The sequence below is a fragment of the Hyaena hyaena genome, unplaced genomic scaffold, assembly GCF_003009895.1.
Source record: "Hyaena hyaena isolate Hyena2069 unplaced genomic scaffold, ASM300989v1 scaffold_94, whole genome shotgun sequence".
NCBI lineage: Eukaryota > Metazoa > Chordata > Mammalia > Carnivora > Hyaenidae > Hyaena > Hyaena hyaena.
In genome coordinates, this window is record NW_024080726.1 from 1,762,765 (window position 1) to 1,789,705 (window position 26,941).

General features: G+C 46.3%; 1 protein-coding gene across 1 annotated transcript in view; it reads left to right on the forward strand.

Moving 5' to 3' along the window:
* Positions 1–26,941, forward strand: part of CLSTN1 (calsyntenin 1) — a 78,322-nt gene that overhangs the window by 15,362 nt on the left and 36,019 nt on the right. The window contains 1 exon segment of the mRNA XM_039234948.1: positions 23,776–23,898. Coding sequence (XP_039090879.1) covers positions 23,776–23,898 — 123 coding nt within the window.

The window sequence follows — 26,941 nt, forward strand, 5'->3', positions numbered from 1 at the left end:
TCTCTCTCTCTCTCTCTCTCTCTCTCTCTCTCTCCTAGAAATAAAAAAAATAAAATAAAATAAAAAAATAAAAATAAAAATTCTGGAGGGGAGCATCTGGGTGGCTCAGTTGGTTGAGTTCAGTTGGTTGAGCTTCCGACTTCGGCTCAGGTCGTGATCTCATGGTTGATGAGTTCGAGCCCCACGTCGGGCTCTGCACTGATAGCTTAGAGCCTGGAGCTGCTTCAGATTCTGTGTCTCCATTTTTCTTTGCCCCTTTGCCCCTCTGCTGCTTGCATTCTGTCTCTCAAAAATAGCTAAACTTTGAAATACATTTTTAAAAAATAAAAATTGTGGAGGAAGAGTACACTGTGTTAAAGTTACATTATACCCTGGTTGATGTACACACGCATCCCAGGCATTTGCGCACTGCCCAAATCCCAGTGTCAGCGTTGACAGTGACCATTTACAGGGGACCCAGACGGTGAGGACTGGTATCAGTTAGCTAACCTCTGCTGGAGTCCAGCTGTCAGGGAGCCCCTCTCATTTCGGGGGGCAGACTTCACTGTCAGAAAGTCTTGTCTTTGTCCCACGTCTGGACCCCGACGGGGCGCACGTGAGCACTGTAGGAGTGGGTGGCATGGCTGAGAACGTGGTCCCTGCAGCTGAACTGTTGGGGTTCAAATCCAGCTTTGCTGTTAACTTGCTTTGTGCCCTTGAACAGGCTACTTAATCTCTCTGTACCTCAGTTTCTTCATCTATAAGAGGAGCGTAACCTATCATAGGGTTGTTAGGACGATTAAACAAAATTTATGAATTTATTTACACTATAGTAAACATGTGTTTGCTGTTTTGTTCATTCAGTTCCACAGAACTCTCCTTCCCTAAAAAAATGAGACGAAATTCACATAACAAAAAAATGACAGAGAGAGAAAATTCGAACAGGGGAGGCACAGAGAGAGGGAGAGAGAGAATCCAAAGCAGGCTCTGTGCTGTCAGTGCAGAGCCCGATGCAGGGTTTGATCTCACAAACTCAGCCACTCAGGTGCCCCGTGAACTTTTTATTTTTTTTTAACATTTATTTATTTTTGAGAGACAGAAAGGGACAGAGTATGAGCAGGGGAGGTCCCGAGAGAGGGAGACACAGAATCTGGAGAAGGCTTCAGGCTCTGAGCTGTCAGCACAAAGCCAGACCCAGGGCTCGAACTCACGAACTGTGAGTTCACAGCCCGAGCCAAAGTCAGATGCTTAACTGACTTAGCTACCCAGGCTCCCCTGGAAAGTACAGAGTTTTTATATACCCCGTTCCTCACACATGTATAATTTCCCTCATTATTGACACCCGGTGCCACAGTGTCACATGTGTTACAATCAAAGAACCTACATTGACACATCATTGTCACCTGGAGTCCATAGTTTATTATATTTAGGTTCAGTCCTGAATGAACTGTTGTGCATTCTGTAGGTTTTGATACACAGATGACGACACGTATCTACCACTGCGGTGTCATAGGCTAGTTCGCTGCCCTAACAGACCTGTGTCCCGCCTGTTCAACCCCTCCCTCCCCAGCCTGGCAGCCACTGGTCTTTTTACGGTCTCCATAGTTTTACATTTTCCAGAATGTCATATAGTTGGAATCCTACAGTGTGCACCCTTTTCAAATTGGCTTCTTTCACTTAGTGATGCATTTAAGTTTCCTCCATGTCTTTTCATAGCTTGATAGCTCATTTCTTTTTTTTTTTCAATGTTTATTAATTTTTGAGTGATAGAGCGTGAGCAGGGAAGGGACAGAGAGGGAAACACAGAATCCAAAGCAGGCTCCAGGCTCTGAGCTGTCAGCACAGAGCCCGACACGGGGCCTGAGAGTTCATGACCTGAGCCGAAGTCAGACACTTAACTGACTGAGCCCCGCAGGTATCCCCTTCCCCTTTTTTTAAAGTTTATTTTTGGGGGGAGGCAACGAGGAGAATCCCAGGCAGGCTCCACACTGTCACAGCATGGAGTCCAGCATGGCGCTCGAACCCACAGACCGTGAGTTCATGACTTGAGCTGGATTCAGGAGTTGAATGCTTAATCGACTGAGCCACCCAGGCGTCCCGATAGCTCATTTCTTTTCAGGGCTAAATAACCCTTGTCTGGATGGACTGATACAGTTCATCTGTTCACCTACTGAAGGACAGCTTGGTTGCATCCAATTACGAATGAAACTGCTAACGACATCCATGTGCAGGTTTTTGTGTGGACATAAGTTTTCTCCTTGTTTGGGTAAATACCAAGGGGTGTGATTGCTGGATCATATGCTAAGAGTATGGTTAGTTTTGTAAGAAACTTGCCAAACTGTCTTTCAAAGTGGCTGCACCATTTTGTATCTCCCCTGGCAGTGAATGAGAGTTCCTTATGCTCCACATTCTCCCCAGCATCTGGTGTTCTCAGTTCCTTTGTATTTTGGCCATTCTGATAGGTGTGTAGTAGTATCTTTGTTTTAATTTGCAATTCCTTAATGACATATGATGTTGAACCTATTTTTATTTTTTAGATTTTTTAAAATGTTTATTTTGAGAGAGGGCGTGTGCATGCATGCTGTGAGTAGGGAGGGGCCGAGGGAGCGAGAGAATCCCAGGCAGGCTCTTCCCTGTCAGGACAGAGCCCAACTGGTTCTCGATCCCATGAACCTGCATCATGACCTGAGCTGAAATCAAGAGCTGGACGCTCAACTGACTCAGTCACCCCGGCTCCCCATGGCTTTTATATGCTTACTTTCCATCTGTATATCTTTGATGATATGTTGTCTGTCTGTTCGGTGTCTGTTCAGGTCTTTTGCCCATTAAAAAAAAATCCTATTGTTTGTTTCCTTATTGTTGAGTTCTGGGTATGTTTTGGACAACAGTCCTTTATCACATGTGTCTTTTGCAGATATTTTCTCCAGTTTGTGGCTTGTCTTCTCATTCTGTTGACCTTTTTACAGAGCAGAGGTTTTTAATTTAATGGAGTTCAATTTATCATTTCTTGGATTATGTCATGACCCTGCCCGAGGTTACCTGTGTTTTCTTCTACATTATCTTCCGGGAGTTTTATAGTTTCATATTTCACCTTTGGGTCTACATCCGTTTGGATTTAACTTTTGTGAAGGATGTAAGTCTGTGTCTGGACTCATCTTTTTGCACGTGGATGTCCAGTTACCCCACCATTTGTTGAAAAGATTTTGTTCCGTTGCATTGTGTTTGCTCCTTCATCAGAAATCCGTTGCTGTATTTATGTGGGTCTCTTTCTAGGCTCTCCATTCTGTTCATTGATTGATTTGTTCTTTTAACCTTTACCACACTGTGTTGATTGCTGTCGCTTTAAAAACATTTTTTTTAACGTGTATTTATTTTCAAGAGACAGAGAGACAGAGTGGGAGTGAGGGAGGGGCAGAGAGAGAGAGAGAGGGAGACTCAGAATTGAAGCAGGCTCCGGGCTCCGAGCTATCAGCACAGAGCCCGACGCGGGACTCGAGCCCACGGGCTGTGAGATCATGACCTGAGCCCAAGTCGGGGCTTAACCAACTGAGCTACCCAGGCGCCCCAATTGCTGTCGCTTTAGATAAAGCTTTGTCCTTCTTCAATATTGAATTGGCTATTTTGGGTCTTTTCCCTCCCTCGATGAATTTTACAATCTGTTGATACAATTTGTTGATACCAGCAAAATAACTTGCTGGGATTTAGATTGAAATTATGCTAGGAAGAACTGCCATCATGACAATATTGAGTCTTCCTATCCACGAACATGGACTGTTTTCATTTTTTCGGTTGTTTTTAGTGTCTTTGAGCAGAGTTTTCCTCATACAGGTCTTGTGCATAAATTTGTTAGCTTTATACTCAAGCATTTCATTTTGGGGGGCGCTAATGTAAATGGTAACGTGTTTAAATTTTGTCCTATTTGTTCCCTGCTAGTGTGCAGGAAAGTGATTGATTTTTATCTATTAACTTTCTATTCCTGCAGGCTTGCTATAACCACATTATTTCCAGAAGGTTTTTTTGTTAATTTTTTCAGATTGTCTACATAGATGATCATTTATCATCTGAGAACAGAAGACAGTTTTATTTCTTCCATCCCAGTCTGGAGACCTTTTATTTCCTTTTGTTTTTTTCACACTTCATTAGCTAGGATTTCTAGGACAGTGTTGAAGAGCGGTGGGGGGAAGGGATGTATTTCAGCTTCAGGTTTTTCTAATGTCAGTCTGATGTTAGCTCTAGGGTTTTTATAGGTGCTCTTTATACCAAGTTGAGGAAATTCCTTTTTTTTTTGTTTTAAATTTTAACTTTTTATTTATTTAAAAAAAAATTTTTTAAGGTTTTTATTTATTTCTAGGAGAGAGAGAGAGAGACAGCGTGAGAAGGGGAGGGTCAGAGAGAGAGGGAGTCACAGACTGAAACAGGCTCCAGGCTCTGAGCTGGCAGTCAGCACAGAGCCCGACGCGGGGCCCGAACCCACGAACCGCGAGATCATGACCTAAGCAAAAGTCGGACGCTTAACCGACTAAGCCACCCAGGCGCCCCTTAATTTTATTTTTCAAGTAAGCTCTGTGGTCCTGAACTCGTGACCCTGAGATGAAGAATCGCATGCTCTAGAATGACTGAGCCAGCCAGGTGCTCCAGGAAATTCCTTTCTATTACTAGCTTGCTGAGAGGTGTTTGTTTTTTGTTTTTTTTTTTTTAATATTTATTTTGAGAAAGTGTGTGGTGTGCACGTGAGTGGGGGAAAGGCAGAGAGAATCCCAAGCAGGCTCTGCGCTGTCAGCACAGAGCTGGACACAAGGCTCAATCCCACAAACCATGAAATCATGACCTGAGCCGAAACCGAGAGTCAGACACTTAACTGCATAAACGGATGAGTCACCCAGGTGCCCATTTTTGTTTGTTTGTTTGTTTGTTTGTTTAAATCAAGAAGCGGAGCGCCTGGGTGGCTCAGTCAGTTAAGCGTCCAACTTTGGCTCAGGTCATGATCTTGCGGTTCGTGGGCTCGAGCCCCGCGTCGGGCTCTGTGCTGACAGCTCAGAGCCTGGAGCCTGTTTCAGATTCTGTATCTCCCTCTCTTGCTGATCCTCCCCTGCTCATGCTGTCTCTCTCTCTCTCTCTCTCAGAAATAAATAAAACATTAAAAATTTTTTTAAAAAAATCAAGAAAGAGTGTTGTATTTCGTCAGATGCTTTTTCTGCATCTTTTGATAGGATCATGTAGTTTTTCTTCTTTTGCATGTTGATGTGATGGCTTACGTTAATTGATTTTTGAATGTTGAACCAGGGTTTATATACTTAGGATAAATCTGAATGAGTCATGCTGTATAATTCTTTTTATACCTTAATTGGTTTTGATTTGCCAATGTTTTGTCAAGGATTTTTCTTTTCTTTCTTTTTTTTTTTTTAAGTTAATTTATTTTGAGAGAGCACAAGTGGGGAAGTGGCAGAGAGAGAGAGAGACAGAGAATCCCAAGCAGGCTCCACACCATCAGCACGGAGCCCAACATGCAGCTCGAACTCACAAAACTGTGAGATCATGACCTGAAGCAAAATCAAGAGTCAGACGCTTAACCGACTGAGCTACCCAGGCGCCCCTGTTGAGGAATTTTCCATGAGAGATACTGGTCTGTAGTTTTCTTGTAATGTTTGTTTGGTTTTGGTATTAGAGTAATGCTGGCCTCATGGAATGAAATAAGGAAGTATTTCTTCTGCTTCTGTCTTCTCGGAGGGATTATGGAGCACTGAGAATTTTTTTCTTAAATGTTTGGTAGAATTTACTAGTGAACCCATATGGGCGTGGTACTTTCTGTTTTGAAAGGTTGTTTGTTACTGATTCAGGGTTTTTTAAGCCCCTGACATGGGGCTTGAACTCACGAAAATGTGAGATCATTACCTGGGCTGAAGTCAGACGCTTAACCAAACTGAGCCACCCAAGTGCCCCTGACTTTTAAATTCCTTACATGCTGGACCAGAAGCCAGAAGTTCTCAGTGTCACAATTGAAAGTGTACAGTTAAGTGGCATTTAGTACATTCACAGTGTGGTGTCACCACCATCTCTGTCTGCTTCCAACATGTTTTCATTTCCCCAAAAGAAAAATTTATAACCAATAAACAGTTAACTTCTTATTCCCTTCTCCCCTGAATCTTTGGTAACCATTAAGCTACTTTCTGTCTCTGGATTTAATTTTTCTGGATATTTCATGTAAATAGAACTGTACAATATGTGACCTTTTATGTACGACTTCTGTCCCTTAGTCTAACATTTTTGAGGTATCCACATTGTAGCATGTATTAGTACATCATCTCTTTTTAGTGGCTACATAATCTTCCACTACATTTTTTTAAAGTTTATTTATTTTTGAGAGAAAGAGGAAGCGCGTGCAGGGAGCAGGGGAGGGTCAGAGAGAGAGGGAGACACAGAATCTGAAACAGGCTCCAGGCTCTGAGCTGTCCGCACAGAGCCTGACGCGGGGCTCGAACACACGAACGGTGAGATCACGACCTGAGCTGAAGTTGAACGTTTAACCCACTGAGCCACCCAGGCGCCCCTGAATATTATTGTATGAGTATTTGAGTACCCAGAACGGTTTTGGGGGCATATATACTGAGGAGGGAATTATTGGGTCCATGGTAATTCTTTGATTTATTGAGGAATCCCCGAACATGCCTGAACTCTTTTGCGTTCTTGTCTACAGAGGGACACCCCTCACCCCCACTCTCATCAGCTGTTTACATTTCAAAGTGAAGCATCCTCTAGGCCTTCAGCTTGTTCTTTTTTCAACTGTTCTTCATAGGACCTGTGACTTTAGGTCTGAAATCTCTGCCCGCCTGCCCGGTTCCTTTCTCCTTGAGTGCTCCCTGGTATAGATCCTACCTTCCAGAGGGCGCAGAGGGTTTAATAGAGTTCTGCACAGAGGAACAGAGTTGGAGTGGCGTGGGGCTCGCTCCCCTGGTCTGTGCTTTTCAGGCACCTCGTGACACCAGCTTTACTTAACGGAGTCCCTCCCAGCGTCGGCGTGGAGCTGCTTCTCCTGCCTTGAGGCTTTGTTTCAGTGCAGGTCTCCCATTCCTTTTCATTACACCCATTCATTTTGCCGGGTGTGACTCACCACCGCGTTCCGTCAAGTGATTTTTATTTTATTTTATTTTTTTTTTTAATGTTTATTTCTAGGAGAGAGAGAGAGACAGCGTGAGCAGGGGAGGGTCAGAGAGAGAGGGAGTCACAGACGGAAACAGGCTCCAGGCTCTGAGCTGGCAGTCAGCACAGAGCCCGACGCGGGGCCTGAACCCACGAACCGCGAGATCGTGACCTAAGCGAAAGTCGGACGCTTAACCGACTAAGCCACCCAGGCGCCCCCTGTCAAGTGATCTTTAATCTCGACTCCACATCCCATCTGCTCATTCTCAAATTTGACGTAAAGGCAGGAAACAGCCAACCAAGGATAAGCCTTTGAAAGGTTACGAGAGACGTGCTAGGTTTCCTCAGGTTCATTACGCAGACCTTTTGGGGTTAAACCCACTGTAAGTCCACCCGGCCTTCTCTCCACCGGCTTCCATTCTGGTGCCTTGTTCTTAGTCACAGAGAAATGAAAGTCTTCATTAGATGCCTTGTCCCAGTTTAATTCACTTTTGGTAGCGTTCCCGTTGAGTGGCGGCACGCGGGTGTGTTGAGGTGCCCGGGGCTTCGTACGCTGTGCCCGAGGTTACTCTTCCAGCAGCCCCGTGACTTTTCCAGTAACCTTCTCACAGGAGAAAATGTGTGGGTCACTCGTACTTGTGAGTAATGTTACCAGACCAGTCTAGAATTTTGTTCATGATCAGTATCCAACTCATCGAAATACAGCTTTCAACTGTCCATTTTCGCCCCATTTTGAAAATCCAGGTACTGTGTGCTTTGTCTCTTCGTAAGTTTTCTCAGCGTCCTTTAACCCCCCACGTAACTTAGGAGAAGCGTGTCCTTTTCTTCTTTGTCTGTGTGTCCTTCATAGTCATGGCCTTGAGTTCTCTCCTGGTTGTAGCGACCCTGCTCTACTGGAAACGTGCGTCGTGAGAGACATGGTGGCAGAATAAGACAGAGCGGTTTTATTTTCCGTGTTTATCATAAAACATGTTACATTGGTTTTTCCATAATGTAAGAACTCTACGTGAAAACATTTATCTTGCTGTGCGTAGTCTTGTAAGAACGTAGGCAATGAGCAGAAACAGAGGGGAGCGAGGACACAGTCTTCACTTTTGTGACTGGCTGTCCTGGACTTATTAGGCGATTCCAGTCAACTTACGACCGCACTTTGGGTGGCCGCCGTTAAGAACTCTGCGTTGATAGTGGATGTCAGCAGGTCTTTAATACTCGGTGGCCTTTTCTGAACTATATATGAGAAAGTTTTCCATTGTATATGAAGGTCAGGAGACTAAAAAAAACCACACAGAACTTGGAAATTACCACCAGACCATTATGTTCCGATTCGGGACAGCGCCCTGTCCTATTTGAATTCAAGACAAGTGTGCGAATGATAAAGAAGAAAGGAAAGGGCAGACTTGGCCTGTGTTTTCTGATAACATTGCAAAATAGGAAATTTAAGGAACTCATGGCCTCCCTTTGGTAACTAGATTTCTGATTGACTGGCAGTGTAAGGGTTAACTGATAAAGGGGTGAGTACAGACCAAGAACTTGAAATGTTCTGATCTTGTGTGGGCGGTGACTTTGTTGCTGTCATGTTATATATTTAATTCTGTAGAAAACGGCATGAAAATGTATGTGCTCTGACTCATTTCCACGCACGTAAGCTCTGAACCGAGAGGCATGAAAGGGCTCTGTTCCAAAAGCACTGCCTTCTAGCAGCTTGCAGTCTGCCTCCCCATCTTACCTTAGTTTCCGCTTTTGTATGAAGTCACTGAAGGTCTTTGCAAAACGCAAGCCTGGGTACCTTAAGTCATTATCACTGATTAGCACCCAGCTTGTTTGATTCTCAGACTGGCTGCCCAGTGCCAGCAGGAGATGGAAATGTGAGGAAATGGAAAGTTGCGGGGGGGGGGGGGAAAGTTTTGATTTGGTGCAAATGAGGAGGTCAGGAATATCTGGGGGCACCTGGGTGGCTCAGTCTGTTGAGCATCCAACTCTTGATTTCAGCTCAGGTCATGATCTCATGGTTAGTGAGATTGAGTTCCGAGTCGGGCTCTGCACTGACAGCGCAGAGCCTGCTTGGGACTTTTTCTCTCCCATCTCTCTTTTCCCCTCCCCCATTCACGCTCTCTCAAAATAAACTTAAAAAATGTATTTATTTCGGGGCGCCTGGGTGGCTTAGTCGGTTAAGCATCTGACTTTCGACTTTCACTTAGGTCATGATCTCGCGGTTCGTGGGTTCGGGCCCCGCGTCGGGCTCTGTGCTGACTGCCAGCTCAGAGCCTGGAGCCTGTTTCAGTCTGTGACTCCCTCTCTCTCTGACCCTCCCCGGCTCACGCTGTCTCTCTCTGTCTCCTAGAAATAAATAAAAAAACATTTTAAAAAAATGTATTTATTTCATAAAGTGGGTTTTTAAAAATATTTATTTTTGAGAGAGAGAGCAGGGGAGGGGAGGAAGGGCAGAGAGAGAGAGGGAGACACAGAATCTGAAGCAGGATCCAGGCTCCCAGCTGTCAGCAGAGAGCTCAACACGGGACTCAAACCCAGGAACATCGAGATCATGACCTGAACTGAAGTCCAGCGCTTAACTGACTGAGCCACCCAGGTGCTTCTTATTTTATTTACTTATTTTTAATTTTTTTTAATGTTTTATTTTTTGGGAGACAGAGCACGAGAAGGGGAGGGTCAGAGAGAGAGGGAGACACAGAATCCGAAGCAGGTTTCAGGCTCTGAGCTGTCAGCACAGAGCCTGATGCAGGGTTTGAACTCATGAACCAGGAGATCATGACCTGAGCCGAAGTCAGACCCTTAACCGACTGAGCCACCCAGGCCCCCCAACTTTAAAAAATTGAAAAGAAAAAATGCAGCGGTCAGGAAAATCCGGAAGCATATGCCAATGGGGGTGGGGGTGGGAGTACACGCTGGAAACTCTGGCCTGCCTGGGGAAGCTCTGGGAGCCTGTTAGCAGCACGTACAGAAAGACAGTGGATTGACACCGAGAGGAAGTTCACAGTTTTGCTTTTGCTTTGCTTTGGGAAATGCTCTGCATTGTACTTGTGAGAATCCGTAGTCCTGCATGAAATGATTTTGCCTAAGGGGTGGGGGTTCTTGCACTAAAATAAGCAAGGGGCCAGTGGCTGTAGTTGGAACCAGTTATGAGTAAGTGTCCTAGAAAAGCGAAGCCAAAGACAGGTCTGTACCAGAATAGTTCGGAAGTGGGGGAGGCTTGGGGCCAGGGGGTAGGACACAGGGCAAGCAGGCATTTAAGAGAGCAAAAGTGAAAATTACCCAGTTTCTCTAACGAGGAATCTCTCTGAATGCCTCTATTCATGAGCCTTCTGTGATACGTTTGTTCTCTGTTGGGGAGTGCGTCAGAATCTCCTAGAGAATGTTCTGTGACCAACCTGCCCAGCCCCAGGTCAGCCTGACCCACTTCGACTGCAGGCTGGGGGCCCAGGAGGTGTAGCTGGTGGGAGATACCTAGGGGACTCCGCCTCACACCAGGCTGGGGAGCACTGCCGTGGTCGATAAACTGAGGCACGTTCCTCACTCTCTGGTTTGGAATCCCCTCCGCTGTCAGGGTGCTCGCGGTAATCAGTATAGTGTCTCCAGTTTCCTGTGTCTCCTTGCTGCCGAGAGGAACGTCTCTTCCTCCCTTTTATTCCTCATAAAACTTAGTTCCGAAATTCAACCACTCTGTGTTCGTACATGAACATCCACCACCTGAGGCAACAGAGCTTGAGAAAAACTCATCGAACCCTCTGGACCTAACCCAGCCATGTCGATCACAGAAGATCCCCGAGTTCCCCGGGGATGTAGCCCTGCAAAACAGTGCTTTTCTTTCAGGCACCCATCTCTGTGCGTCACTTCTGGGGTATTGTGGGATTCGGGCCAAGTGCCTCCTCTGTTGCCAAGGATACTGTAACTAAGGGCAGGGGCTCTGGCTCGGGGCAACAAGGGTGGCTGCAGGGTACTAATTCCCTGTGAGCCGGTCCTGTGACTCCTGGACCCCTCCAGGCGTTACGGCCACAGCCTGAGGGAGACCCCTGGTGTCCTGAAAGTCCAGGGATTCTCTTCCGTGTGCACATCGCCCATCACCTTTGGAGCCTCTCGAAGAGTTAGGCAAGGATTCTTGCCTTTGGGAATCTCGCCGTAGTTGGACACAAGGTTCCCATACTGGAGTGGCTGCCACGCGATGTTTGTGACATCAAAGAGAGGCTCTCGGTCAGTACGTGAGATAGTTGTTCGTGAAGCTCAGGAGACTAAGCATGGAACATGGACATTACGTGACTGTTCGACTTGCTGGTTATGCTTTGGGTTGGTGCCTGGCCTGTTAATTTCGTGTGGTAAATCTTCATGTTGAGTAAAACAGAACCTGATTAGAAAAGTAATGGGCTTCTGCACTTCATGCTAGTGAAGTGTTTTGATTTGATTACCAGAAAAGTTGGTGAATATGTATGAAAGTCTCGGTGGTAGAAAAATGAGATGATAAGTAACTGAGGTGTAGCCTCTTTAAACAAAATTTAAAAAAATTATTGAAGGGGCGCCTGGCTGGCTGTCGGTGAAACGTGTGACTCTTGATCTCGGGGTTGTAAATTCAAGCCCCACATTGAGTGTAGAGATTACTTAAAGATTATCTTCAAAAAAAAAAAAAAAAGTCTATTGAAGACTTTTGAAAAGTCTATGCATTTTGCTGATAACAGTGACTAAAATATACCAAGTACCCTTGATGCCTTAGGACCAGTTCTTATTCTATGCTGTCGATGGGTGCCTCCCTGAGTAGAGCTTCACAGACCCCTCTGTGGAATATGCAGAACTTGTTTTAAAGAAGAAAATCCTTATATGGTCTGTCTGTCCATCTCTCCGCCCATCCATCTACCCACCTATATGTCTAGTGTATGTTTCATCTTTCTCATAATAGTGAAGGGAGAATGTTTGATTAGGTGACCAGCTGACTTGGGTATCAAAGATGCACATCTCCACAGTTAATTAGGGGAACGAGAAGGGAGTCAGCCCTCTTGAAGTTATTGTTTGATTATTCTCAATTGAAGCACATTGTTTTTGTCTTTATTTTTATTTATTTTTTAAAATGCTTATTTATTTTGAGAGAGGGAGAGAGAGTGCACTCACAAGCAGAGGAGGAGCAGAGAGAGGGAGAGGGAGAGAAGCCCAAACAGGCTCCAAGATGTCCGCCCAGAGCGCAACGCAGGGCTCAATCCCAGGAACCATGAGATGACCCCAGCCGATATCAAGAGTCAGATGTTCAACTGACGTAGCCACCCCGACGTCACTGTTTATTTATTTTTAAGTAGGCTTTAGGCCCAGTGCAGAGCCCAACACGGGGCTTGAACTCATGACCCCCATGTCAAGGCCTGAGCAGAAATCAAGAGTTGGATGCTTAACTGACTGAGCCCGCCAGGTGCCCCACCTCCCTGTCTTTATTACTTAGGTCTCACCATTATTCAGAACATACTGTCATTTCAGCTTCAAATTAACTTCTTGGTTGCTTTCAATCCTTCTGTGTCACTAGCCTTTAAATCTTCTAGAAGCACAGCACCAGTGTCACACCTTATTTGTATTTCCGCCCTGGTCTCTTTCCCTCAGGTAGCACTCGGGAGGTGGCCTGTGAACTCTTAAGGTATTGCTGCTGAAGACAATAGAGTACAGCGTAGAACTACAGGCACAAAAGAAACACTGTGTTACAGTTTGATACCTAGGTACACAGAGGTGCTAGATGAAGATGCTAGATTTCTCAGGGTCATTGACAGATTTCACTGTGTTTGAAAATAGTGATTTTTTTTAATGTTTATTATTTTTTTTGAGAGAGTGAGAGAGAGAGCGAGAGCATGTGTTGCATGAGCAGGGGAGGGGCAAGGGCGGAGGGACAGAGGACCCGAAGCAGGCTCCGCGCTGACAGCAGAGAACCTGATGCGGGGCTCGAACCCACGAACAGTGAGATGATTACCTGAGCAGGTCAGATGCTTAACCGACTGAGCCCCCCAGGCGCCCCTGCAGTAGTGATTCTTCACCTGGACTGGTTCCAGCAGGGGTCTGAAGCCCCGAAAACCTTCTGCCAGGTGTTTTGTGTGTTTGCATTTTTTTTTCCTCGGGAGGGGCTTTTGTGGCTTTCAGCAGGTTCTCAGAAGAGTCTGTGATCTGAAAAGGTTATGACTTTGCTTTAGGAGGGCATGCCACTTCCATAACAGTTCTCCAGTTACGTGTCTTTGAGCTTGGGGACGCGCTGTTTACGCCAGGCTTGATATCAGAAACATTCGTTCCACTTGACTTTTCTTTTTATCCTAATTTTTGAAAGCACACTTAAGGTCATCACACTCTGATTTCTCAAAAATGGCATCGTGACTATTGCCATCTCTTGCCTAATAGTGTAGCTGAATCTTTTTTAGAAAATTAGTCTAAAAGACAAGCAAGATCGAGCAAACAGAGTGCCTAGACATGAATACATGTTGTATTTGGTGTTGAATATACAAAACTGGATATATTCAAGCCAGTAGGGTTTGTTTTTTTTTAAAGATTTTATTTAATCTTTACACCCAACATTGGGATTGAATTTAGAACCCCCTAGATCAAGAGTCACATGCCCCACTGACCAAAGCAGCTTGGTGCCTCTCAAGCCAGCAGAATTTTCAGGTCAACACAGCAGTGAGTTAAAATATATTATTGAAATGCTTTTTGTTTTTATTTTTGAAAGAGATATTTATTGAAATATTTTTATTTTTGAGAGAGAGCACACACGAGCATGTGAGCTGGGGAGGGGCAGAGAGAGAGAGGGAGACACAGAATCTGAAACAGCTCTCAGCACAGAGCCTGACGAGGGGCTTTAACTCACAGACTGTGAGATCATGACCTGAGCCGAAGTCGGATGCTTAACCTACTGAGCAACCCAAGTGCCCTGAAATACTTCTTAAAATGACAGTCTCAAGAAAGCTGTTAGGAAAAAAAAATCCTCAATAAAACATTAGCAGATCAAATCTAACAATGTATGAAAAGAATTATACACCATGACCAACCAGATGGGATCTGTTGCAAGTACACAGGCTGTTTTAATGTTTAAAAAAATCAATAATTTGCCCTATCAGCAGGTTAAAGAAGAAAAACCACCTGATCATATAGATTCATGCAGAAGTAGCATTTGACAAAATCTAATGCCCATTTATGACAAAAATTCTAAGCAAGCTAAGACTAGAGGGAAACTCTCTCAACCTGATAAAGAATAGCTACCAAAAAACCCACCTAATTGGTAGACATACTGAATAGTGAAAGAAGTTGAGAAAGTTGTGGAAACCACTAACGCATTATTGTTTAACGTTCTTTGTTTCATAGCGAGTAGACTTTACGACTTAACTTCGCAGAGAAATGTATTGAGTTGAATCATTTGCTATAGCAAAATTATCAGATAAGTATGAATCCCAGCTGGATATTTGACACTATTAAATTTGATGTTATTATGTGAACTTTTTAGATGATAATGCCATTATGGTTTTAAAAAGAGTCATCATCTTTTAGAGATGTATGTTGGAATATTGAGGGGTGAAGTGATAGGAAGTTTGGGGTTTGTTTCAAAATATTTGAAATTGGTGGTGGGAACGGGAGTGTATAAATCAAACAAGATTGGCCCTGTGTTGATAACTGTAGTGGGTGAGTCATGGGCACACTGGGTTCATTATTCTGTTCTGTGTACGTTTGTATATTAGGTAACATACAAAGATAAAATTACTTGACATAAAACTTGCTTGGTGTTACACCCATATGATGGCTACTATCAAAACCCAGAAAATAACAGGTGTTGGGGAGGGTGTAGAGAAATTGGAGCCCTTCCGCACTGACGGTGGGGATGTAAAATGGTGCAGCCACTATGGAGAATAATATGGCAGTTCCTCAAAAAATTAAAAATAGAATTATCGTATGGTCCAGCAGTTCGACTTCTGGGTACATACCCAAAAGAATTGAATGGAGGGTCCTAAGGGGACCCGTCCCGTTCACGACAGCAGTTCTCACAGTAGCCAAAGGGAGCAGGAGCCCAGGTGTCGTTTGATGGATGAGGATAAAGAGAGCGTTGCGTATCCACACAGTGGAGGGCGAGTCAGCCGTGGAGAAAGGAGATTCCGACGCCTGCTCTAATATGATTGAACCTTGAGGATATAATGCTAGCTGAAATAAACCAGCCATAAAAAAAAAAATACCTACTTATTTGAGATGCCTCACAGAGTCAAATTCATGGAGACAGAAAGGAGAATGACGGCCAGGGGCCGGGGGAAAGGGGAATGGGGACGTCTTGTTTGATGGGCACAGAGTTTCAGTTTTGCGGGAAAAGAGTTCTGGAGATGGAAGATGGTGATGCAGTTTGAATGTACCTAGTACTGTTGAACGGTGCACCTAAAAGTGGTTAAGATGATGGGGACACCTGGGTGGTTCAGTTGGTTAAGCTTCTGACTCTTGTTTTTGGCTCAGATCATGATCTTGTGGTTCATGCGTTTGAGCCCTGCATCAGGCTCCATGCCAACAGTGGGGGAGCCTGTTTGGAATTCTCTGCCTCCCTCTCTCTCTGCCCCTTCCCCTCTCTCTCTCTCTCTCTCTCTCTCTTAAAAATAAATAAATAAACATTAAAAAAAATTGTTAAGATGGTAAATTTTATGTTGTATTTTTATTCCACAATTTAAAAAATTTTGTTTGGATTTTGAAAGAGTGATTAGAAGTACCCCTTTAATCCTTGAAAAGTTGGTTTTATAGAAAGTATGATTTTGCTCCCTAAGAATTCTTGTCCAGAATGTGGTTAAAATTACTATTTTAATTAACCATAAGCTGTACAAACACAGGGACCCATTAATTCACCATTGCCTCCTCAGCACCTAGGAGACTACTTGGGGCTTGGTAAAGATGGGTGGGTGAGTGGATGGATGAGTGGGTGGATGGACGGACAGATGGATGAATGGGTGGATGGATGGATGGGCGGGCAGGTGGGTGGGTGGATGGAAAGAAGGAAGGGAGGGAGGGAGGAAGGAAGGGAGGAAGGAAGGAAGGAAGGCAGGAATCATGGACAGATGGATGGACTCTTGGATAAAAGAAAAGAAAAAGAAGCCGCTTTCCCTGGATTCTCCCCAGTCATGTTGTCCCTCCTAACCTTGCATCCCCAGAGGGGACCAGCCGCCCCATCGTCCATGTGTTGCAGATGTCTAGACACTAAACCACAGCCATGGTCCAGCCCCTGCCCATTTCTCATCTCGCCCCTGTAGCTGACAGCTGACTCCCTGATTCCACGCTCGCCCCTCCTGTCACTTCCACTCTGAGGCAGACGGTCTTCCCTGGGTGCAGCGTCAGGTCTCTCCCTGCCTCCTCTGTCACTGCCTCCCCAATTTGCACATCCTGTGAGATTTGAACTTGTAAAACCACATCAAGGCTCCTCCCATTCTGCTCCGCTTCCTCTCTGTCTTATCTCGTGGCATCTCCTGTGGGCCATGTTCGTGGCCACATGGAACCACGGGGAGCCCTTTGGTCTTCCAGTGTGGTTAATGGGGAGCCCACGCGCAGCCCAGCCCCACAGTGCGCGCCCTCACCCAGCGCTGATTTGAGGGACCAGCTGGTGTCCCCTGGAGCTCACCATTCCCACCTTTTGTAAGATGACCGTGCTGATGGCGCACGCTCCAGGTGGCAGTGTACGCTGCATGGCACGCTCGTCATGTGACAAGTGGACAAACTGCTCAAAACATCAGTTGCTTGTTTGGTCAACTTAAGGCCTCATTTCACACAGAAGTGTGGTTTTATTTTAAAAATGAACTTCACATTAATGTAATGTGAAGTGAATGTAGCCACTATAAAGTTGGCTATCTTGAAGTCCACAAATGATTTTAAGGTGGAAACCCATGGTTTTCCTTCAGGAAATGGATATGTCAGTGGTTCTCAAGGGTTCCCCCAGGGGACACCTGGTCGTGCTGGGGGAGGTGCTACTGGCATCTAGTGGATGGAGACCAGGGATGCAGCCAAACTTCTCCCAGTGTTCTGGACGGCCCCATAGCAAAGAATCTTCTGGCACAGAACACCAGCACTGCTGAGTTTGAGAATCCCTGAGCTGAATGATATCTAATATATACAGATTTTCCAAACACCTTAATATATTAATTTTATTTGGGATTGTGAGGAAGCCCTTAAACCTGTGCTTAGATTTTGTCTAGAGAATGCCCCAGAAGTGTCTCATTTAAAATTTTTTTTTTAATGTTTTTTATTTATTTCTAGGAAAGAGAGAGAGACAGCATTAGCAGGGGAGGGTCAGAGAGAGAGGGAGTCACAGACTGAAACAGGCTCCAGGCTCTGAGCTGGCAGTCAGCACAGAGCCCGACGCGGGGCTCGAACCCACGAACTGCGAGATCATGACCTAAGCGAAAGTCGGACGCTTAACCGACTAAGCCACCCAGGTGCCCCAGAAGTGTCTCATTTTAGAAGAAAGGTTAAGAATAATTTAAAAATGTGTTTTACAAAGTCAGAGAAAACTGATGTGGTGTTAATCAAAACCATCACTAGGAACGGCGTCAGCTGGGAAGGGGAGCTCCTGTGTATAAATTTCATGCAGTGTTACTTTGGTTAAGTAGAAAGTTTCCTCTTTGGGGCGCCTGGGTGGCTCAGTCTGTTACGCGACCAACTCTTGGTGTTGGCTTAGGTTACAACCTCACCGTTTGTGGGATCGAGCCCCGCGTTGGGCCCTGTGCGGACAGCGAGGAGCCTGCTCAGGATTCTGCCTTCCTCTTTATGCCCCGCGCCCCTGCGTGCACGTGCTCGAACTCTTTCTCTCCCTCAAAAATAAATAAATATTTAAAAAACAAGTTTCCTCTTTTACTAAAAAAAAAAAAAAAAGAAATGCCTATTTCTGTTTACTTTTTGTTTTATACTTAAAGGTAGTACTATATATACTACTTTACTCTTCTTTTACTTAATAAAAGGGATAAAGCGAGGCCCCTACGGGGTCTGGGGTCTGATTTGCCATAGGTCTAGGCTTTAGGACGATGATGAGAGAGAGATCATCTCGGGAATGCCCCCTGGGTCTCCTTCGCTGCGGTCTTTCTGCCTTGCGGCAGTTATTTCCGCAACCCAGCCCTTGCCTGTAATTAATCCATCAGTAAATATTTGTGGCGCATGAGCGTGGGAGGCACGGCGAGGGCTCTCCGCTGAGGTTGTTCCTAGTCCTCGAACCAGGGCTGTGGAGGGCTGTCCCGTTCCTGACTCAGTGACGCAGAAATAGGCAGGCGGTGGTTAAATCATCTGTACCTAGTGACACACTGAGTCAGAAACAGAGTTCTCTAATTCACTGAGTTCTGTCTGATCCCACAGTTCCTGCCTTTTCTACCCGACTGCGCTGTTTAAAACTTTTAGCAGCGTCTCGCCGCCTGGGGAACCCGGGGAGCTGCTTGGTGCAGCACTGGAGGGAGATGCTAGCCGGAGACCCTAACTCCGGCCCCTCTCCTGCTGCACCCCCTGCCAGTCTTCGAGCCGTGGGTTTACCGACCTTGCGAGCCCCAGAACGTGCCCTGCGCCTTCTTCCTTTGTACCTGATACACACTCCTTGTTTGCAGCCCTCCCTCACACCCAGGAGACCTCGATCATCTCTTCAGAGATGTCCTTGGGAGGTCTCTGCTTGTACTTTGATGGACCCTAGAGCGGACCTCCAGTGTTTCCAGCCCCTCTTCCAGACAACGTGGTAGGCTGGCCACTTCTCCACCCCGGAGGGTACGGGTGGGGCCAGGGGACTAGTTCCGTTTTAATGAGTTAGAAGCCATGTCTCCCTTCTTAGTGGAAGGTTTAGGTCCCCCAAGAAGCCCCTCCAGGGTGCCCACCCTTTCCCTCTGGCACCGGGCACGGCCACATTTGAGCTGGCGGCCACCTGGTCACATTGGTGCCTGCTGAGTCATAAAGATCCCAACACTGAGCGAGTCCTTTTATAGTTTTTACCACATTGTATAAGCCTTTAATTATAGCCACACCATTTTGGAACGTAGATGGTCATTCATCTGTTTGTGTCTCTGAGAGACTCTGGGACTTGATTCCCCGGAGCCCAGCACCCAAGCACGCGTAAGCAGCGTGCTTTATGTGTACTAGACACTTGGGAAAGATTTCTTGGAACAAACTCAAAAGTCATTGGGCTGTGAAGCCGGAAGGACCTTTGACATTAGGCTGGTTTGAAAGACCAGCGATGGTCTGTTTTAAATAAGAATTTATGACTGGGGCCAGTGCTTAGGAGAGTCTGTGAGAACGTGTGGATTTTTATATTTTGATTTTGGAACTGTATGAATATTTTACTTATTCTAAATGTCTTTGAGGAAAGAAAGACTCAGCTGGAGATTTTATACTTACATAGTTTAGGACACTTTTCTGTGCAGATCATCTTTAACACAGGGCCCGCTAACAGATTACTTTCCGCTCCTTCAGGGAGGAAAGGGCTGGAGTTTTTTCATCCGAGCCTGGTGGTTTGCAGCCTGTCGTCAAAGGTACCAGACGCCACCTAGTGGCAACATTCCTTAATTTTTTAGATTCTTTTGATGGCCAAGCCTAAAGTTGAATCTGCAAACAAAACATAACATCATGTAGGATTTGCTGGTGAAGTGCTGGCAATCTCTTAAGACATTCAGCTGTTGTTATTTATTGTGTCCTTCTTGGCCTGGTGCGACCAGCCTAGGTTTCTGGAATGAGAAGGAGCACACTTCAAGTGATCTTTGGAAAGCAGTGTATTTCTCTGTATAGATGAAGAGGGAAATCAGAAAGGAATTGTTTGGTGCTGGGTTGATGCCAAGGCCACAGCATGCAGGCGTGGGAACCGCCTCCCCAGGGTGGGTGACTTGTGTGGACTGGACGAGGAGTCAGCTTCTTGGCACACAGAGCTGGGCTGTCCTAGGAAGGCATACATCTTATATTTAATGTTAACCGTGGAATTGACTGTTGTATTTTTTTCATACTGATTTTTAAATCGGTAGCAATTTCTACCACAAATCTACCACAGCCACAAAAACTAGCCGTGGCCCCAAATCGGAGGCATGTCCCCCAGATATAGCCTGTGTACGGAAGGTCTGACGCTAGCCCTACTGTTCTGGGACTTCAGTTAAGACTGTGCCACTGAAAATGTAGTGGCCTTTTTAATGATCTAGAATGTGGTAAAGTGGATCAGATAGAGGCTGTCAACATGGGTGACATGTTCCTTTATTTGTGATTTTTTGGGGGGGAAGATTACAGAAATATCACTCACTTGTTTCTATAAATATTTGATAAGGCCAATTGAATGTGATGAAATATTAAAAATACCATTTATTAAATATTTAAAAGTTCAGTCCTTGGAACCGGCTGAATCTCTTCATTCTATAGCCAGCTGAAAGGAGCAGTTTATAAATTGTGAATTTCAAAATGAGAATCCTGGGACTGTAGCTGCACAGTCCTTTGTGCCTCAAACCGCCAGCCATTTTCAGCCACAGGCCTTTCCGCCAGGGCAGAAGGGAAACACGTCGTTCTTCTGACCATCACAGGTTTTATGCACTTTACTCCCCCTGGCATTTCCGTGTTCCTACTGGGCTGAATACGCTCACTTGGTTTAAGCGTCAAGACTTTCATGGACTCACACGTTGGAATACTCTGCAGCTTTATCTGATGTGCTTGTAACTTCATTAATACCACCTTAAATATGAAAACAAGTTGGAATCAAACACTGCTGTGAACGGTACCTTGTCAATAGTAAGTCGAACGAACGTTTTCTGTGTTTTGAAATGAGATTAGTGACGAACAGGGGAGGCTTTGCTGTGCTGCCTTTAAGACGACCTCTTTCCCGGTAGTGATCTGCGACTCCAGGCAGCCGTCCACCTGTGTCCCAGGAGGGCTCAGCAAGATACCTGGGGAGGATGGGAGTCTCAGTGACGGGACGAACACTCAGCCTGGCTGCAGAGAGAGGTTATTTCCTGTGTCCGGTGGGACCCTCTCAGACCAGAGGCCGCAGCAAACTGGGGCCCCTGGGTACTCGGGGCCCTGTCCTAGAGGGGATTTCTGAAGAAGGGCAGGTGCAGCCTCGCCATCTGAATTCCCTTCTTTACCAAATCTCCTGTCCCGGCAGCAGCTTTTGTGAGTGGAGAAGATATTTTCCGAAGGCCCTTTAAATGTTTCGTCTTTACGATCTGGGTTTTGATCTCACGTCACATTTCCCCGGAACTGAATCCCAGCTCACCTTTCCAGACAGATCCCGCAGCATTTCAGTGTGTCCCGTCCCTCCAGATTCTCTAGTCTCCGTGCCCTGGGACATCCACCTGCCAGAAACAAAACACGAAAAGCACCTCCCAGTGTCTAAAACACCAGGTCGTACCTGGTTTTCCGTTCTTGGCACCAAAACCATCTTCTCTAGGAGAGAATTTACAAACCGGAGTACTGCGTTTATTGGTACTATGCATGAGCTTCTTTATATACGCATCCATTTACCAAATAGTTCCCGAGCTGTGGCGCACTGCAGGGTGCTGGGAATTAACAGCGAACAAGGGGTCTCACTCTCCCAGAATCTGTGTTTTTGTTCGCATACGTGTTTAGGAGAAGTAACAGCAATACCTTAATGGCATTTTACCGAGTGCCAGGCTCTGTCCTGAGCATTTCACACAGGACTGGTTTGATCACACAGCAGCCTGTTGGGTGGGTACTAGTGCTGTACCCACTAGTACAGATGAGGAAACTGAGGCCTGCGGGGAAGCCAAGTAACCTGACCCAGGGTCCCCGGCTGCACCCCCACCCTCTGTCCATCAGCGTGGCGATGAGTAGCAGAAGACAAGGAGGGAGGAAGTGGGGGCCAGAGCGGCAAGTGCTGGAGGAGGGAAGGTTTAACAGAGACCTTGAGGGGATGAGGTCCCTGAGACCCTGCCAGGGGGCGCCAGAGGTCAGAGCTTTTTTAATAACATCAAGGCAGTACTTGCGTTTCTCCTCATTCTCTGACACTTGCACAGTGGAGCTCTCTAGGGGCTGGGTGACATGTGACAGTGTGGCGTCTGCATCAGTAGTTGAGTCAAACTGCAGCTCTGTACCCATTAAACAGCAGCTGCATGGGTCTGGATTACTGAAAGTGAAGACAACGGCATTTGCTGTTGGTTTGGATGTGGCGCCTATAAACGTCTGGCAACTGCGTCATTCATTAGCGCGCTGCTAGGTAGCATCTTTCCTCTTCCACACCCGCTGATTTAGGATGGGGCATGTGACCCCCTGCCCCCCATACTCCAGTCAGAGTAAACGCAGGGGAAGCCCAGGTGCTTCTTTCTGATCGTCCCAGCCTCCTGACATCCTGTCACGGCCATCACATGATGGCACAAAAGTACTGTCACATCACAGTTAAACGTTGAATCTTAGTTTCAGATACTTCTGAAGGTGGACTTACACATAGGAAAAGACCTGAGTAGGGGCAGTTCATTCAACACATCGGCACCGGCTACTTGGGAATCCAGCTTCATACCATTCCTTGTACTTAAATGGGCCGAATTGGGGCGCTCCATGGTGAATACACACACCAAGGTGATAACGTGGGCACTCGTAAGGTGAAAGTCAAAAGAAATGAGCAGGTCTGGGCCGCCCAGAATGTGCTGAGGGACACAGGGACCCAGAGAGGGACCAGGCCCTACGGAGGGAGAAGGTCTCGCACAGGCCCCCTGGGAGCCACACCCCCGGCCAAACAGACGGGTGGGAATTACACTCTGATTTCATCGGCAGTTCTCACCTTCAGAATGAAAGTAGCGGTTTTAGGGCCCAGTCAAGGAGCAGAGAGGCCGCTTCTCCCAGCCTTGTGGACTGTGAGGCTGTCCCTGGTGTACAGATGAGGAAATTGAGATTAAGAGGTAGGTTTGGTGCTCAGGGTCATGCAGCGAATAATAGAGGGGAGCTGGACTCTGACCGCAAGTCAGCCTGACCTCAGAGTGGCTTATTTGTAGGGGTGCCTGGGTGGCTCAGTCCGTTAAGCGTCCGACTTCGGCTCAAGTCATGATCTCCTGGTCTGTGAGTTCGAGCCCCATGTTGAGCTCTGTGCTGACAGCTCAGAGCCTGGAGCCTGCTTGGAATTCTGTGTCTCCCTCTCTCTCTGCCCCTCCCCCATCCGCACTCTGTCTCTCTCTCTCTCTCTCTCTCTCAAAAATAAAATCAAAACGTTTTAAAAAAATGTTTAAAGTGGCTTATTTGTAAACACTTTACCGTCAAGTTTTTCAGAAATTTTGCATTTAGTTTTATTTATACTCTGTATTTGTAATTTTATATTCATAAATCTTGTCTTTTACGTTTTTGTTTGCAATGCTAATTTTAAATAAATAATCTTGTATCACTATTGCTATAAAGAAATGATAGTATGTTTTTCTTTGTAACTCTCCTGTGACAGGCTAATAGAAATAGTTTGTCTGTAGCTATCAGTCTTTTTTCTTTTCATTTCTAGAGCAATTTATTTCTTACTTCTGGTTGCTTCATAGACTCAGTTCCTGCATTACTTACTCTGGGATTCACACCTTTGCCCCCTAGGGTCTTGATACCAAACTTTGCAACAAAAAACACAAGTGTTGCCTTCCAGACTAGTGAGAGTTTTGTTATTTTAATAATCGGCATATGTCTTTAAAAGCAGTTATTGAGTTTAAAGTTACAATTCTGATGCGGTCTGTTTCCTTCTTTTTCTCTCTCTAAACCCAGCGAACAAGCACAAGCCATGGCTCGAGCCCACCTACCACGGCATCGTCACAGAAAACGACAACGCGGTGCTCCTCGACCCTCCACTGATCGCCCTGGATAAAGACGCCCCTCTGCGGTTTGCAGGTACAAATGTGGCTTTTCTCTCACCATTGATAAGTCTCGACTGGATGTGAAGCATTTCACGAACCCCTTTCGGACCGTTTCTGAGCCTTCCCGAAACGTCTTGATAGCTTAGAGGTGTTTGTGGCTCCCGCACCCTACATTTTCTCCTTTTCATTCTAGTAGTTGGAGCAGCTGAAAAAAAAGCCTGTACTTTTTGAAAAGCACAGTGTTCATTGCACCCTTGTATTCCTTGGTGTGACCGGAAAGAGAACACCTAGACCCGTGCTTCTCAAACTAGCGTGTGCGCAGAGCCCCTGAGGATTGTGTTAAAGTTGTGGATTCGGGTCCGCCTAAATCTCTGTAACGTTGAATGTCAACTCTCCTTCCAAAACACTCCATAATTCCTGGCATCAGGGAAAAAATGTGGATTTGGCTGCAGTGGGGCTGGGGGGACCTGAGAATCCGCCTTTCTGACCTGGTGCCGCTGTGCCGCTGGGTCGTGGGTGGTGAGGACCTGGACCAGCTGTGGCGCGAGGCCTGGCCTGGCCTGGGTTTCAGGAGCCAGGAAGGGCTAAGCTGAAAACTTGGTGGAGCCGTTTATAGCCAAAACGATTGGCTTAGAGTTTACTTTCAATATGTTTTTAACTCGAGTTGCCTGGTAAGATTGTAAGCTGCGTGTTTGTGGAGACAGACCGTCGGCTTTGTGACAGAAAACAGCCCTTCGCGAGCCGCAGCTGCTCCCGCTTCTGCAGTGATCGTGGCCTCCTGAGCTGGTGCAGAAAAGCGTGACTTCACCCTTCCTTTGCCTCAGAGTCAAAACTGACGTTGTGACACTAATTTTTTAAAGACTAGGGTTCGACTGCTATTTCTCCAGAACCCCGTTTCTCAGATGAAGGAGGCTGTTTGTTCTCTTTGCCTGCACACAGATAAGGAAAATTCAGTTAACTCGTACACATTCTGTCGTACGTTCGTTTTTCTGTGGTAAATTGAGGGAGATGAATGTGAGGCTGTTTCCGAAGAGCTGCTTTTAAAATGAATTTGTTCTTCAGTCTGTTCGAGTGCCACATCCCACTTTCAGGGACGTAACCTGAGGCCAGTTAGTTTTACTTGCTGATTGGTTTTTCCAGAGAAACCCGACGAGATGGACAGGACCCCGAGGAGGCACTCCGGGCTGTGAGCACACACAGTGTCTGTCTGTCCGCCGACGTGGTCTGTTTTGTTTGTTCCTGGATTTAAAACCACGTTAGCATTGCCTGTTGGTTTCCTCGGGAACTGCCTGGGTTTGGGGGTGTCTGTGGGTTAAATGGACACGCAGACACCCCATGTGTGCCGTATGTGGTTAGTATGCGCAATGCCTCCTTGGGGGTGTGACATTTAGTGCTGCGTAAGTGACCTTATCCGATTACCTAGCTTATGCACTTGAGTGGACTTACACACTTCTGACGTTTCCTAAGTGTTACGAGGGGGTTGCAGTCGGGAGTTCTAGATTCACTCCCTCTGGCCCCGCTGTGAAGCATCAGCCGCTCACCGGGTGTGTCTAGAGCACCCCCTGCTGTGCTACTGCTAATGGGGAGCGTTTATGCAGCCTTCGCGGGGCACCTGGGGGGTCGGTTGAGCGGCAGACTTCAGCTCAGGTCATGAGCTCACGGTTCATGAGTTCAAGCCCCGCGTCGGGCTCTGTGCTGACAGCTCAGAGCCTGGAGCCTGCTTCAGATTCTGTGTCTCCCGCTCTCTCTGCCCCTCCCCTGCTTGTGCTCTGTCTCTCTCTCTCTCAAAAGTAAATATAAATAAATAAAGCAAGCCTTTGCGGTGGTCTGGACACTGTTCTAAGTGCTCTACAAATTTGCATTTAATTCACAACAATCTTAGGAGGTAAGGACACTTCCTCCCATCCCTGTTTTGTTTATTGATTTATTTTTAAAGTTCCTACATTTTTGTATTTAGAGAATTTTACATGTGAGTCCTTCCACTGCCAGTCACCTTAGTTCCACTGAGGGAAGAATCATAATCTTCAAAATAGCCCTTTTACAGAGAACTTTTACACATTCCAGAGTTGTCACCGTCTGCCGTGGTTTGTCGGGCTGGGCTCCTTTGATCTCCGCTTGAATATGGGCGTCCTTCAAAAATCCCCACACGTTTAGGGTCAGAGCAGATGGATCTTGCCTTGTTCTCAGCTTCAGACTCCTTCTTAACACGAAGACGTTCAAGCCACGTTCACCCTGGACGCTCACCCCCTAGGCTTGTGCAGGCTTGGCGGCTATGCCAGTACCTTTAAGTCCAGACGCTGTGTTCTCCGGCGAGAAGCCTGAGGAAAGAAGGCATCTTTGTTTCATGCCAGCATAAAATTAGAGTACTAATTCAGCGTAGCTGAGGTGTCCCTTCCGTCCCGTGCCTGTGATTCTGTGGCCCCGGGGCCGCCTTCGTGTTCGTCAGGCAGCAGCGCCATCCCTTGTACCTGTTTCAGCCCCTGGTTCCCTCTCAGCTGCAGCGACGGCACAGTGAGCCCTGGCTGCCAGGAGAGGACTTCCTCCGTGCCCTTGTGTAAGCCTTTGTCCACAAGCAAGAACACAAGCAAAGGCAGGCGCTGACTGCCATCCCCGTTTTCAGGAGAGGAAGCTGGGACCCCGTGCGGTGACTTAGCTGTCAGCACGCGTGAGAGGCAGGATTCTGAGAGGGGCAGGTGGCTCTTTGCTGCGAGGAGGCCATGGGAGGCCCCGTGGGATGTTCCAGGGGAAGCAGGGAGTGAAACAGACATTGGGCACTAGCTTTGAAGGAAAAAGTCCTGTTAATAAAATGTCATTTCTTTCTTTCTCATTTGATTTAATGCTGTTGTATCATTTATCAAAACCTAATGTAATATCATGAATGAAATAATACTTAGAAAGTTTCATGTTTCTATGGGATTCCCAGCTGTTTTTTATTGATGTGCCAAAATTAACATATTAAGATTTTTAAAACTGGAAAGAGAAGCAATGTAGCGCCACATCATAGTGGTAATAGGGTTGCATTTGCCGTAGTTAGGCACAGCAGCCCTTCCTTCTGGAGCTTTTCGTGGGCAAGCACT